Source organism: Coregonus clupeaformis, chromosome 7 (assembly GCF_020615455.1).
Source record: "Coregonus clupeaformis isolate EN_2021a chromosome 7, ASM2061545v1, whole genome shotgun sequence".
Taxonomy (NCBI): domain Eukaryota; kingdom Metazoa; phylum Chordata; class Actinopteri; order Salmoniformes; family Salmonidae; genus Coregonus; species Coregonus clupeaformis.
In genome coordinates this window covers 33,765,975-33,781,299 of record NC_059198.1, presented here as the reverse complement: position 1 = coordinate 33,781,299, position 15,325 = coordinate 33,765,975, and the positions used below count along the sequence as shown (strand labels likewise).

Genomic DNA, 15,325 nt, shown 5'->3' with positions numbered 1-15,325 from the left:
TGAAATACATTTTTTTTTTTGCTCATAGGGTTTAACATGAAGGCATCATTTATAATGGACTAGAGGGGGTCAGTTGCAACAGTAGTCACTAGAAGGAGATTACATTACAGTTTTGGCTTAAATCATCACCAACTTGTCTTTTAACTCCAACAACTATCTCACTCACTCAAAGCATATCTTCTGGAACTAAACTTTGCAATCGAGTGCAAGTGATATTTAGTGGCAGTTTCAGCGACCTCTTTCAGTCAGATGAGGAACAGAAAAAAAACAGCTCTGGTGTTGAAGACGCCTAAAAATAATAATTGGGCTCTATTCAATCTGTAAAGCTGAAGCATTACAGATTCCGCAATAGAAATGTAAAGGCAATTTCCGATTGAGCCGTCATATGCAGCGTTTACCGTGAATGCAGTCTCCGCTAAAGCGGGAACATTGCCTTTACATTTCAATCACGCTGTAAAGCTGACCTTCCGCGATGCGTATTGACTAGATACCCTAATCTTTGTTACAACTGACATTTGTGAACATATCATTCATTTTTGAGGAATGACATTTGATTTGTACGATCAACTCTACACTTTATATCCCTTGTCGGACGCTTAGGACTAATTTTTGGTATGCAAAAGAATGTTGATCATACAATTTCCCAATCAATGTACCTTTAATCAGTGCCTTTAAATCAGTTATAAAGCATGAATGAAAATAAAAAAATATCTATCGTAACAAAACATTTCAAAATGTTAAAATCGAGTAGCTGATTTGGTTCTGGGTGCGGAGATTAACAAGTCCTCAATAAGCCATTTTAAACAGTACCATAACTGACATTGTAAATAGTAAGTAAGTTAAGTGTTACAGTGTTCCCAGGTTAATATTGGCCAATGGTCAAAAAGCCATTCTCTCATTCCTATCATGCAGCTATACAGAAGAAAACAGCCTGATGCAATAAGTATAGTCCATTATACAGTAGTCCCTCTATCTGTTCACTTTTCTTCCATGTACCAGTAGAGATCTGGGACCAGGCTAGTAGAGTCCCACTGTCGACCTGCTCCAAGTCACAACCCATGGCAGTGGTCAAGTGTTCAAGGTCCGCTCACCTTGGGGTTGAGTTTCAAGGAGCACATTTCAACCCTCTTGACTTGCAGTTATGACACAACCTTAGATAGCTACATTGGCACCAAAACAAACACAAGTAAAAGAAACAAAAAAAAACAAAATAGTGGTTGAAATAGTGGCAACAAATTAGAACTTGGAGCCTGTGTTTGGCTGCATGTTACTACCCCCCATCATTCCCTTCTCTCAGTGCATTGTCAATGTGTTTCTTCTTCGGTCCTATCACACAAATCCCTCAGTGCATAAAGAGACTAGAGTACCTCAGTTGCCAGTACAGTGCAGTAATAGCACTAGTCAGCCAGTGCAATCCCTTTCAAATACCACCCATACGGTTGAACACACTGCAACAACTTACTCTCTCTAAATCCTTCATAATACTGCTTTAGATCATCTAGGAATCCCTTACATCATCAGACTCTAGAACGCCTGTACAACGCCTCTAGAATGCATCTAGATTCTAAGATGTGGTTACCCTGTTTAGTCTGCAGGAGACCATATTCCACAACAGCCTTCCCTAACATTTCAGTACCATGGTGATAATAGCAGTGTTCCTGATACACAGGTTCTGTGCACATTATCAGAGCGTTATATCATGTTGATGGGGTTTCTGAGACATTAAACACCTCTCCAGGCATTGTAAAGATCTGGTAAGCTGCACAGACCCACCCAGTGGTGTATTGAAGACTGCCTGCCAGCGTTACTCAACTTGGGTGGGTGACTGGGACAGCGTGGCTGCATTATTGTCCCATTTGAGTCTACTACTTCCCCCTTCTCTCCCTCCCTCTATTAATTAATCTCTCCAACATTCCATCTCTCTCTCCATCTCTGTCTACCCATACTAAGAAATCACAATACATAAATAAATAAAAAACTATCAACATGAATAAATAAATAAATGCTTTGAATGAGAACAATATAAAAACCTAAAATGACATTTACTCATCTACTATTATAAACTTGTCACATTTTGGGGTAAACCCCCTTCCCCTCCTCCCACATTAGTTCTCTCAAAGGAGAAAAGGGAGAGAAAGAGAGAATTTCAGAGGGGAGAGAAGGCAGAACAAAGCGATACCAGAGGCGCCGGTGCGTGTCCCTCTGTCCTTTCCCAAGACAAGACCCACTCAATTGATCCAGAGTGGATCATCTTGATGGACAAATAATACAGTACCAGATCACAAGTTGAAATACTGGTATTGTCTTTGTCCCCCTTTCTGCAGTCACCAAAATCAACTGTTCACCAAATACTAATTGACTACATATTTCTATACATTATGATATATTCATTTTGTATCCTTCCCTAAACTAGAACAGCAGTTGAATTTCTCTTTCAAGAGATGACAACTTTTTATCTATCCCTTTAACTCAGTCAAATAAGATCTATCGCTCTTGCTTAATCAGTCTGTATCCTTCTGTGCATCCCTCTATCACTATTGCTCTTCAATGTGTTATCTCTCATCCTTTCATTGTTTCGCTTTTCAATCCATACATTTTTTTTCCCATTCAGTTTGAAATCAGTGTGTACAACCACGTAATATTTAAATACTTGCCATTTCACAAGTCTTTCTCCTGTCTATGCTTTTATCTGTCTCTCTCCCTTATTCATTTCTTTCTTTCTTTCTTCACCCTCTCCTCTTTCCATCTGTCTCTCTCTTCTTCCAGAGGTCCATGTAACTCTAAAGGGGCGATGGAGGGAGGGAGAGAGTGGTAGAGGATGAGAAACAATTTTTCTCTCTCCCTCTCTTCTCTCTCCTAGGTTACAGTGTCATTGCAATACAGTACAATACATTCCCTTGACAGACCTCCGTCTTCCCTCCCCCGGCCTGGTCTGGCTGGCCCCATCCCCACAGTGATCTCTCTTCCTCTCTCTCCCTCCCTATTTCTTTCTCTTTCTCAGTGCGTGTCGGTCTCTCTGTCTGCCTGGTAGGGGACGGGACTGTAGCCGTTGGCTGGAGGAGGTAAAGGGTCTCCCTGGCCGGGGCAGCAGCCCCCATCAGGCTTGTTGAGGGGGGCCGGGGGTCGGGAGTCCGAGGCCCCGGTGAAGAGGCGGAAGGCGCCCCTGCAGATGAGGGTGAACCAGTAGACCTGTGGGGCCATGAGGCAGAAGGCCCCCACGTTGCACTGCCAGGGAGCCCCCAGGGGCACTGTGTAGAGGGGGATGGAGGCATACCTGCAACACAATGAGGAGGAGGGTGAGGAGTAAGGGGGAATGAGGGTTTATGTTCGCTTAATGATGCTAGCTAACAAGCTTACCCAGATGTTTTAAAACTTACTTAGCGCAAACTTGTTCATTTGAACAAGTTCTAAAACAAAACACCTTGGCTCAAGCTAGCTATCAGCAAGGATGTTGGTTTATGGCTAAAGACTTTAAACTGAACAATCTGATTTAATACAAATAATCAAGGAAGAATGCTTCCCTTACGGAAAAAACACATGAATTTCACATTGCGATCACGTCATTTTATGTTAATGTGATAACATGTAACAACATGTGATAACATGAAACTACACGAAACATGTGAAAATGTGTTTTTTTGGAACATTACCGTGACATTTCACATGTGAAAATGTGTCAAAACATGTATAAGTGAAATTTCACATGTGAAATCACTTGCAAACATGTTTTTGGAACACTTCACATGAGATCATGTTTTGACGTGCTCATGTTGTAACGTGTAGTTTCATGTTATCACATGTTGCTTTACATGTTGTCACATTACCTTCGCATAAGATCACAAGATCACATGTGAAACATGTGATCACGTGAAATTCAAGTTGTTTTTCCGTAAGGGACCATGTTAAGATGTTTGTAAGGCATTTGTTTTACCAGTCGTCAGGACGTCACGTGATGGTCCCAGATTGTCCCAAACCATCACACACCATTATAAGTAAAGAAATGGTATGGTGTATTTTAGTGGCTGACCCCATTTAGTCAACTAGTCGATAAGCTGCTGGTCGACCGAGATTTAATTAGTTGAGCAGTAGCTAAAAAATATATATATCATGGTGTACAAGGCACCTGTCTGATTCGCGCCTGTCTGAGTAGACTAATCCATTGTGGAGGCCTTAAAGACGATCACGCTAGACATGAGATCATGTTTTGACATGTGCTCACATGTTGTAACATGTCCATCACTCTAAGACATGTGCTACTGAAATTGTATATGGTTATATTACATAAGAACAATGGTGCAACACTAATACAAATTATATTATTTTATAACAAATACGCTTTCTCCCACGTTGGATAGTGGTCGCTGTCCACGGTTCTGAAACACATCAGTGCTGACTCCCGAGTGGCGCAGTGGTCTAAGGCACTGCATCGCAGTGCTAGCTGTGCCACAAGAGATCCTGGTTTGAGTCCAGGCTCTGTCGCAGCCGGCCGCAACCGGGAGACCCATGGGCGGCGCACAATTGGTCCAGCGTCATCCAAGGTAGGGGAGGGTTTGGCCTGCAGGGATGTGGGTTCGTTTCCCACGGGGGGCCAGTATGAAAAAAAATATATAAAAAAAATACGTATGCATTCACTAACTGTAAGTCACTCTGGATAAGAGTGTCTGCTAAATGACTAAAATGTAAAAATGTTGTTGAATTGGCACCTTTTCCTAGACCATGTTGCTATGCGCATAATAGCAAAGTTAACCAGCATATTGGTGTTCAGAACAATGCGGTGGAGGCAGCAGCAGAGTTAGGACATGAGAACAGCCCTTGCCTTAATTGTCTAAGAAAAGTGAGGAGAGAGGAAACTCCAACTTAATTAGGTCTATAATCAATAGCCTAACTGTTAAATGTGCCTTATAAATCATCAATATTCAGTACTCTCCGTCTTGGTCAAATAGCCCTTACACAGCCTGGAGGTGTGTTGGGTCATTGTCCTGTTAAAACAAGAAATTATAGTCCCACTTAGCCCAAACCAGATGGGATGGCGTATAGCTGCAGAATGCTGTGGTAGCCATGCTGGTTAAGTGTGCCTTGAATTCTAAATAAATCACAGACAGTGTCACCAGCAAAGCACCCCCACACCATAACACCTCCTCCTCCATGCTTTACGGTGGGAACTACACATGCAGAGATCATCCGTTCACCCACACTGCGTCTCACAAAGAAACAGAGGTTGGAACCAAAAATCTCAAATTTGGACTACAAACCAAAGGACAAATTTCCACCAGTCTAATGTCCATTGCTCATGTTTCAGATTGTCCCAAACCATCACACACCATTATAAGTAAAGAAATGGTATGGTGTATTTTAGTGGCTGACCCCATTTAGTCAACTAGTCGATAAGCTGTTGGTCGACCGAGATTTCATTAGTCATTGATGTCCAAAGTGTAGAAATATAGGTGAAATCAGTTATTGACACCGACGTAATGACGTAGCAGAAAAATTGGAATGCCATGAACCAAGAGGTTGTGAGTTCAAATCCCAGGTGAGGACACGTTGAATAATAATTACTGTATCAATAAACATACACAATGTAGTCCTGTACACTGAGTGTCCAAAACAGTAGGAACATCTGCTCTTTCCATGACAGACTGACCAGGGTGAATCAGGTGAAAGCTATGATCTCTTATTGATGTCACTTGTTAAATCCACTTCAATCACTATAGATGAAGGGGAGGATACAGGTTAAAGAAGGATTTTTAAGCCTTGAGATAGAGACATGGATTGTGTATGTGTGCCATTCAGAGGGTGAATGGGCAATAAACTGCAATGCTGCTGGGTTTTTCATGCATAACAGTTTCCTGTGTGTATCAAGAATGGTCCACCACCCAAAGGGAAGCATTGGAGTCAACATGGAACAGCATCCCTGTAGAACGCTTTCGACACCTTGTAGAGTCCATGCCCCAACACATTTAGTCTGTTCTGAGGACAAAAGGGGGTGCAACTTAATATTAGGAAGGTGTTCCTACTATTTTGTACACTCAGAGTATGTCAAAATGTGTCAAATATGTAAGTTGAAAACACTGTGTGTTAACAGCACTGTGTGTGTATCATAAGGACTCATGTTCCAAAAGTGCACGTTTTCATATGTGAAATGTCACGTGAAGTGTGGTCCTCTGTAGCTCAGCTGGTAGAGCACGGCGCTTGTAACGCCAAGGTAGTGGGTTCGATCCCCGGGACCACCCATACACAAAAATGTATGCACGCATGACTGTAAGTCGCTTTGGATAAAAGCGTCTGCTAAATGGCATATTATTATTATTATAAGTGTTCCAAATAACATGTTGTTACATGATTTCACGTGTCATTTTCCATGTGAAATCATGTGGTTTTCCCTAAGGTTTGATAGAACTAGATAACAAAAAAAATGGTGACGAGTAGCTAGATAGCTACATGCAAGCAAGGAAGATATTTTCAATCATTTTTTACATTTACATTTTAGTCATTTAGCAGACGCTCTTATCCAGAGCGACTTACAGGAGCAATTAGGGTTAAGTGCCTTGCTTAAGGGCACATCGACAGATTTTTCACCTAGTTGGCTCGGGGGTAGAACCAGCGACCTTTCAGTTACTGGCACAACGCTCTTACCCACTAAGCTACCTGCCGCCAATCAAAAAATGAGAAAGAATGTTGCTTATTTATGAATGATATTATCTGCTAGCTAAGTAGCAAGGTCAGAAGCCTGCAAACTTAAACGTGTAGCCTACCATCGTAGATCTTAAGAACGTGAGATAAAAAATGCATGGATGAAGTTGGGGACAGACAGACAGACAGACAGACTGATATAGACAGATAGACAGACAGACAGACAGACAAGCACACAGACAGACAGACTGATATAGACAGATAGACAGACAGACAGACAAGCACACAGACAGAAAGACACAGCTAGACAGAGACAGACAGACAAGCAGACAGACAGATAGAGACAGACAGACAGGCAGAGACAGACAGACAGAGACAAGTAGACAGACAAGTAGACAGACAGGCAGACAGACTGAGACAGACAGCCAGGCAGACAGACAGACAGTGTTCAGTATGTTACCTGCTGTAGGCGTAGTAGAGGTAGGGGAAGAGCAGAACTCGACAGATGAAGAAAATGACCAGCATGAGGGCGCCATTCACTTTATGAAGAAGAGTGTGCTGCTTCTTGTACTGAGGGGGACAAAGGGAGATCGAAAGAGAGAGAGGGCAGGAGCAAGGGAGGGAAAAAAACGAGAGCAGGGTGAAGGACAGAGAAGGAAAGCTTGGGTAAATGTTAACCCAAAATCACAGGAGACAAGAATGTTAACATGAAAGCTGGTAAGTGAGCACTTCAGAATCAGAAAGACTCAAGTTCTTAGACTGCTGCAAGGAGAGTAAGAGACTGAGGAAGAAAGGAAGGAAGAAGAGGTGCAGAGAGAGAAAGCAGGAGAAAAAAGAAAGAAAGAGCGAGAGGAGAGAGATGAGAGAAAAAGCAAGAGAAAGAGAGGGAAAGAGAGGGAAAGAGAGAGCAAGAGAGGGAAAGAGAGGGAAAGAGAGGGAAAGAGAGAGCGAGATAGAGAGAGAGAGAGGGAAAGAGAGAGCAAGAGAGGGAAAGAGAGAGAGAGCTAGAGAGAGAGAGGGAAAGAGAGAGAGAGATAGAGAGAGAGAGGGAAAGAGAGAGCAAGAGAGGGAAAGAGAGGGAAAGAGAGGGAAAGAAAGGGAAAGAGAGGGAAAGAGAGAGAGATAGCGAGAGAGAGGGAAAGAGAGAGCAAGAGAGAGAAAGAGAGAGAGAGATAGCGAGAGAGAGGGAAAGAGAGAGTGAGATAGAGAGAGAGAGGGAAAGAGAGAGCAAGAGAGGGAAAGAGAGGGAAAGAGAGGGAAAGAAAGGGAAAGAGAGAGAGATAGAGAGAGAGAGGGAAAGAGAGAGCAAGAGAGGGAAAGACAGAGAGAGATAGCGAGAGAGAGGGAAAGAGAGAGAGAGATAGAGAGAGAGAGGGAAAGAGAGAGCAAGAGAGGGAAAGAGAGGGAAAGAGAGGGAAAGAGAGGGAAAGAGGGAGAGAGAGATAGAGAGAGAGGGGAAAGAGAGAGCAAGAGAGGGAAAGAGAGAGAGATAGAGAGAGAGGGAAAGAGAGAGAGAGAGAGAGAGAGAAAAGAGAGAGCAAGAGAGGGAAAGAGAGAGAGATAGAGAGAGAGAGGGAAAGAGAGAGCAAGAGAGGGAAAGAGAGAAGAAAAATAGGAAGAGAGGGAGAGCGAGAGGGCCATGATAGGAGGAGAAGAGGTAAAGGAGTGAGTGAGTATTACTTGGATGAGGATTTTCCCCAGGCAGACGGACGGAGTGCTGAGTTCAGCCATGAACATGACACCCTGGAAGTAATCCCCCTTTCCCTGCCTCCAGAACTAACAGAAAGAGTGAGAGAGAGAGAGAGAGAGAGAGAGAGAGAGAGAGAGAGAGAGAGAGAGAGAGAGAGAGAGAGAGAGAGAGAGAGAGAGAGAGAGAGAGAGAGAGAGAGAGAGAGAGAGAGAGAGAGAGAGAGAGAGAAGAAAAATAGGAAGAGAGGGAGAGCGAGAGGGCCATGATATGGCCGATAAAGTATATAGACAGGCCACTGAAAGAAAAGCTCACAAACACGCACACCTTATCTCTCCTTAAAAACAAGTGTCCATAGAAGGGATGTTAACCAAACCAAATCACCATCTGATCATCTCTTTCTGTCAAGACTTTAAGGGTGTGTGTGTATCATTTATAATTTGTAATTTTTTCCTTTTTAGACATAAGACAGACCATAGCACAGTAGACTAACAAAATAGTTCGCTGGCACCACCCTAGTTACAGCGATAGATAGTTACCACGGAGACGGGGAAGCAGATGGTCACCATGACGACGTGGTGCAGCACCATGAGGAACTCTCGTCGCAGGTAGCTGGCCACTGCCGAGCCCATTGGCTTAGGCCTGCCGCCCTCCTCCTCGTGCCCTTTGACCTGCAGCTTGTGCCAGTAGCACAGGAACATGGCGTAGATGTCATACGCAAAGTAGGGCACCGCAAACAGGATATAGGTACTGGTAAGCCAATGTCTGGAGAGATGTGGGGCGCAAGAGGGGGGGAAGAGAGGGGGGGGTGAGCAACAGAGAAAGTGAGAAAGGTGAGAGCGTGAGAGAAAGCAAGAAAGAGTGAAAGAGAAGGGAAGGTGTAATAGTTTAAGTTCTATGTAACAATGTGTACCTACACTGTAACTACATGTACACTGTACCTGCCTATGTGACTACGATGTAAATACACGATTGCCTATTTCAGTGCGATGCATCCTGTGAGGCTCCAGCCTAGATGTCAGGGGGTTAAGTGACTGGCCAGGATGCACTGCTCTGGGGCACGAGCGTGATTTGGACGGGTTCGTGATTTGGTAGTCAAATAAGCCGGCACTCACACGAGCGCCTCCCGACTTTGACTGGCAAATGAGGGCAAGGGGAGGGAGGGCAGTATCTCTCTCTCTAGCTCCATCTCTCTCCCCCTCTCCTCTCCTCTCCCTTTCTCCTCTCCCTCTCTCTCCCCCCCCCCCCCTCTCTCCCCCCTCCTCCTAATTGATGGAGGGATGAGGGGGAAGAGGAGAGAGGGAGGGGGTTAAGAGGAGCACCTGTGTCACATTGTGAGTTATCTTAGGACGAGAATCACAGAGAATCACAGCATCTCGCTAGTCTAAAGTGTCTTCCTTTCTTCCTCCTCTCCTTTTCCTCTCCTCCTCTTCCTCCAACCAAAAACATGACACTTTCAGTGTGCATTGTATATAGTTTTGCTGTAGTCCACTGTTAACAAAGTTGCAGTTGTAAAACCAGTGGAGACATGTTTGAGTAGCTACTCCTACATTTCCATAGCAGCATGCTGCAGTCTAGGTTTATGGCTTCTGTGTGACTGCATTACAGATACTAAAATAGTGCTGCTGGCTTGGGGACAGACAGAGGTTAATTAGGTTGAAATACTAATTAGGTTAACAGGGACAAGGTGAGCAGGGAGATAATGACAGATTCTTACGTACACACATGCACACACACACACACACACTTTCATACTTTCTTTGGATTGAAAGTTAAACATACACAGCAAATTGGCCAGTGTTAACTTGTGTTGATTTTTCAATGTCACATTTTGAGTGTTGATTCAGGAGTTAAATTAACTCTGTAAGAGTGAAATTAACACTCATTGGTGTAAAATAACCCCAGTGTTGGGGTTAATAACCAGTGTTGAGTGTGATTGTGTCAATTTTACTCTGTGGAGAGTAAAACCTTCCCATTAAAATCAAGCCCATCATTATCAGATTTCCCAGCATGCTCTACTGCAGGTAGACATTTTTAGGATTGTTTTTAATATCTGTGTTTTTGCATGTACATTGACTGATTAATCTTATGCTACATAAGGATAAATAACATACATTATTCTAAACTAATCCAATCAGTTAGATTTATTGCACCATTTACTGAAATGGTTGTTCCAGTTAAAAATGGTCGCGAGAGAAACTCTGGGGGGGAAAATGCGCTTGATTCATAGAACCAGGGTTACGTGAGTAACCTCCGGTAGCTGCTAACTGCGGTTGTAATAAACAGAGCGGTTTCTGTTTTCTTCCTAGAAATGTTGCTCTAACTTTTAAACGGTTGAAGCTACCCCTGAAAACATAAGACTTTCAGAAACACATATGTGTCTTCTGTTTCCTTCAGAACAGAGTGGACAGGACCAGGCAGTAAATCAGACTGGTGAAAAAATAACATGATCAATGATGGTTATTTTCTACACAGAAGATCATACACAATTATTGCCTGATGTTTTCCTCAATGCAAATAGTCCGAGTGGCCATTTCATTAATTGTTCAGCAGACTTATGGCTTGGGGGTAGAAGCTGTTAAGGAGCCTCACTAAACACACACACACACACCTGAAACACAAAACTTTACAGCAACTACTACTGCATTATAATTATGTTGTACTTACTGATCCTCGATGATGTCCTCACAGGAGGATGCAATGATGTAGCCAGCTGAGGAAGCCATGATTGCTTGGATGGATGACACCAGCCTAGTGGGGAGAGAGGGGCCAGAGAGTGGGGTTTCAATTGATATATTCATACCCATAACAACTCCATAGAAAAATGTATTGACATTCAACAATGTAAGCCATAGCAGAATAGTATAAAATGTCAAGCAAAGCAGAATAGCATAGGTAAAGGTATGATAGGTAGGTATAGTCCTCACATTGACTCATGTATCTGACTTGTAAGTGTGTGTGTGTTTATGTGTTGTGTGTGTACCTGGCAGACACGATGGCGGCGTCTCCCTCGCTCAAGCCCAGGCCTGGGGCATGTTTCAGGCATCTCTTAGACAGTAGGAACAGGCCCGGGAAGAAGATGGAGCCAGCAGCCAGGATGCTCAGCATGGTCCCAGAGTGTGTGTCTCAACAGGTGCCTCACCACTGCCCTCAAACCACTTGACAAGTGGGAAAGGTTGAATGACTGATCTATGCAGGGTACTCTCAAAGCTATGGTAGCAGAGTTTGGAATTATCATTTACTGCTAGATGTTTGAAGGTATTGATAGGTATATCATTAGAATGTGTGTCAGCGTATAAGTATTGTCAATAGAACACTGGTACAGAATTGTTGTAATGTTATGCTAGTTATACTAATAGTAATGTTATGCTAGTGTTATGCTATGTTATGCTAATGCAATATGGGTGAAATGTTGTATTTGTTTTTAGTAGGCTAGTTTTGGGGATATTTTGGGTGGTAACAGTTCATGTTAATAAAATAGACACCCGAGGAAAGAGAGGGCTACGATAAAGCTGTGGGTGGTATGTTTGTTAACTCCCCAAACCTCCCTCCCAACCCCCTGCTCATAACCAGCAGATGCCTGGATGGCTTCTGGGTCCACACACACACACACACACACACACACACACACACACACACAGACAGACAGAACAAACAGAAGATGGGGTGGATGGGGAACAGAGGGAGAAAAAAATACAGAAAATCCATCAAATCAGTTTCACACACCTTGATTAAGAGCGCAGTAAATGTACAATAAATTATAGTTATCTGCACATATAAAACTGTTCAACTGTCAATGTATAGTTTCTACGAATGTCACATTTATTCAGTGTCATCATGCTGCCTTTAAAACATGATCAAAATCATATCCACTCAAGTAATTACCTTGTGTGTAGACAGACCCTACACTACACTCTAATCTCACAAATGCTGACAAATCCATTGACTACACTGTAGGCGTCATGTATTGTTGGCTGTCCCAGCTGTGCTACCTAACGCCATTGGGGAATGAATTAATTTAGGTTTTCCACTGTCATTGCGCTCTAGGTAAATGCATGTACTCACAGAGGGACTGGAGAGAGACAGGATGAATAGGTGGAGAGAGAGAGAGAAAGGTGGCTGAAACCAAAATAGATTTAGAAAGGGATTAGAAAAAGCAGGAGATTTAGACAGATTACAGCTGGGAGAGAAGGAATTAGTGAGAGAGAGAGAGGAAATGGGGTGACAGCTGACAAAGGGGAGTACCTACAGTACAGATGGGATATGATGAGGGGTATGAGGGGTGGTGGAGGGGGATGTTGTTGGGGAGGGGCCTATTGTTCCATCCTAGGCTATGTTGGACAATATGGGAAGGTGATGCACCATCACAACGTAACAGGTTCATCCCATAACCAACAAATGGGTGCACCTGCATGCGATTTTGATTGACGGGCTAAAGGCCTATCTGGACATAATATAAATACTTTTAAGATTTATCTTGGCTAGCTGTGTTTTTTTTGTTCAGCACAGCAGTGCATACGCTACACCTCCTGACTGTAGGCTACCAGCAATTTACAGGGGGGGATAAAAACCACTGGTCCCCTCCATAACCCCGTCCCATATGATGCCAAGCATATCTTGACGTTGCTATATCGTTAACTTAGCAGAAAACAAAGGCAACAACGTGGCTCAGACTCAATTGTCAAATACGCAATGCGCGTAAATAGCCTAAGTAACACGGTCCTCCTCTATTAAAAAATAACGGGACAAGTCTGTTTTGCACTAAATAGGAGTTATCACGACCCATTAAGTCAACTCAACAACAAAAAGCAACACATTATTTTGAAAATGGCAGACTTGTGCCGGTCTTGGCACGGCTCCAAATCTGTATAGGCTAACCTTTGTCATATGTTTGCTTGCTAGCTACTGTAGCCAACTGTAGGCCAGTGTAGACTACAAGCAGGACAAATCAATGTAACTATTTGAGTATGACTGCGAGCTCGCTATATTTGTATTCGATACATTTTTACCTGCAGTCGTTTCATGCACAAGAGTGATTGAAGCTTGTAACAGGTTGTGTGGCACGCGGTTTGTCTAGTAATAACACACGCAAGAGATAAATTGTATAGCCTGGTTTCAGTTTTTACAGACAATGCATGCTTGCTAACCACTCAACATGCGATGGGTGACAGATTATTCAGGCCTGTATAGGCTAAAGCGTGACTGTTTACGACACACACACAACATTTATTATAGACACATGGCGTATCTTGCCTAACCTCGGAGCAGGGATGGTGAGAATGAAGAAGAGTTGGGAGGTTTGGTGTTGGGGTATTAAAGGGAGAGTAAAAGAAGAAGATATGGATAGGCTAAATTTACAGTTGGGTGGTGCGGCGTCCCGTTCTGCGGCCCAGTCGGTCAGATCAAGGGGAAATCAGTGTGTTGGGTCCTGGTGGTAGCCTACACGTCGAGAATTGGTCCACATTATCTTTGTGTTTTGTCGTCTTATTCCGTATTCGGGATATCTGCAAGAAATCAGATTACTCGCGTCAAGCAAGACAAATGGATGTGTCTGTATGTCCTCCCGCTTCTGACGTGTGGTCTCGGTCTTGGTCCGAATCAGAATATGACTCCCGCCCCGATGTGCTGCGGTCCGATCGTTGCTTCAGCAATATTATTTCTGAGCGGCGAAATGCTGTTGAAGTCGATGGCTCGCTCGAGAGTGTTGTTTTGACTCATATTGCGAGGGCACTTCTCTTCTCGTCTTTGGCGGCCGTACTAGCCTACTGATATCTGAACCGTTATGCCATATCGACCGACCGACCCTATTGCTTGCCCGATAATATTCGATACATTCACTGTGAAGTCTTTAGCTGCATATTGTTTTAGGACCTGTCGCACTGGATCCGTTGTCGTATAACTAATTTCAGCAAACGTTAGTCTATCAAAAAAATCATAGTGTATCCATGACACAGTCCCGCTGTGGCTAAAGTGTAGCCATTAAGCCGGCTACATAGCCAGTTCGCTGCCACCTCTATCTCCGCCCCCTTGGTCCCCAGGTATGGTAGGCTAATATCCAAGTATAATGGACTGTGGCGGATGAGGTCGCCTCATAGGCTATTACTCCTAGGACTAGCTGTGCTGTGACAGCCTACAGCTGTCCCTGGACAATGTATTTTTTGTTTTTCAAGAAGGGCAACGGACTTTAATAATTGCCAGTCATTTTCAGATCAAGCTGGATAGGAAAAAGTCCTTCAGTTTTATTAGACATCAAACTGCAAGTTGTTAAACCCAAACCATGTGTTGAATTATTAACTTGACTATTTTGAGAATGAATGTAGCTATGCTCAAACTCAGATAAGACTGTAAAAGTTCCACACACAGTGGGGTCCGCTAAACAAGCCAGCTTAGAGTGCTTAAATAGGTATATAGGCCTACAGCTCACTAAACATGTCTGATCTTGGAAATTATTATGTTTAGCACATGGATAGAAAATATAGAAGCAATCTAATTTGCACAACCTCTGCAGTGTGGTCAACCTGAACCTGATAAGCTGTACAATAATGTGTGATAAATTGGGTAACACTTTACTGGAGGATAATACAGCTTGTCATGTGTATAAACGGATTATAATATCTCAGTATCATACAGCTGTGGAAACCACTGCACATTTTTCTTAAATCAGCATCTCTACATGTATGACAGCCATTCCATTCCAGTGTCTGTTGAATTCCAACACAGGCACACCTTATTCTACTGAATTAGATACTGATTAGGTGATCACATGAACCAAATCTTATTTAACGAGGAAAAGTATAAAAACCACTGCTGTGGTCATCACTATCCTCTTGCAATAGGACCAGCTGGATGGCAAAAAGAGTGCTAATAGCACCTCAAAAGTAATATTAATCAAAAAATAACTATTGACCATGCCAAAAGAGTTGAAAAAGAAAGTTTTGAGTGAGGAAAATAAGGGTTCAATTCTGGCTTTAATGGCATAGGGATACAGTGAGTGTCAGGTTGCTTCCA

The 15,325-nt window shown here is 43.2% G+C and overlaps 1 protein-coding gene across 3 annotated transcripts; it reads right to left on the bottom strand.

Moving 5' to 3' along the window:
- Positions 1-386: 386 nt before the first annotated feature.
- LOC121569782 (ceramide synthase-like) lies at positions 387-14,335 on the bottom strand. Of its 3 annotated transcripts, none has more exons than XM_041880963.2 (7): positions 13,676-14,335; positions 11,301-11,908; positions 10,985-11,068; positions 8,857-9,082; positions 8,311-8,406; positions 7,091-7,200; positions 387-3,274 (listed from the first exon to the last, which is right to left on the bottom strand). In XM_041880963.2, exons 2-7 carry the CDS (start codon positions 11,423-11,425, stop codon positions 2,998-3,000), a joined length of 918 nt encoding a protein of 305 aa, XP_041736897.1. In that variant the 5' UTR covers positions 11,426-11,908; positions 13,676-14,335; the 3' UTR covers positions 387-2,997. The 3 variants fall into 3 exon arrangements, with proteins under 3 accessions (XP_041736897.1, XP_041736899.1, XP_041736900.1); XM_041880965.2 differs by having other exon boundaries at positions 11,301-11,905; XM_041880966.2 differs by having other exon boundaries at positions 11,301-11,475.
- Between the last annotated feature and the right edge of the window lie 990 nt (positions 14,336-15,325).

Bases quoted from the DNA above. Each gene is read 5' to 3' on its own strand.
- LOC121569782 (XM_041880963.2), bottom strand. From the start codon at position 11,425: ATGCTGAGCATCCTGGCTGCTGGCTCCATCTTCTTCCCGGGCCTGTTC. The intron at 11,069-11,300 runs GTACACACACAA...TCTCCCCACTAG, and splicing joins GCCGCCATCGTGTCTGCCAG to GCTGGTGTCATCCATCCAAG. The intron at 3,275-7,090 runs GTAACATACTGA...ATTGTGTTGCAG, and splicing joins CTCTACTACGCCTACAGCAG to GTATGCCTCCATCCCCCTCT.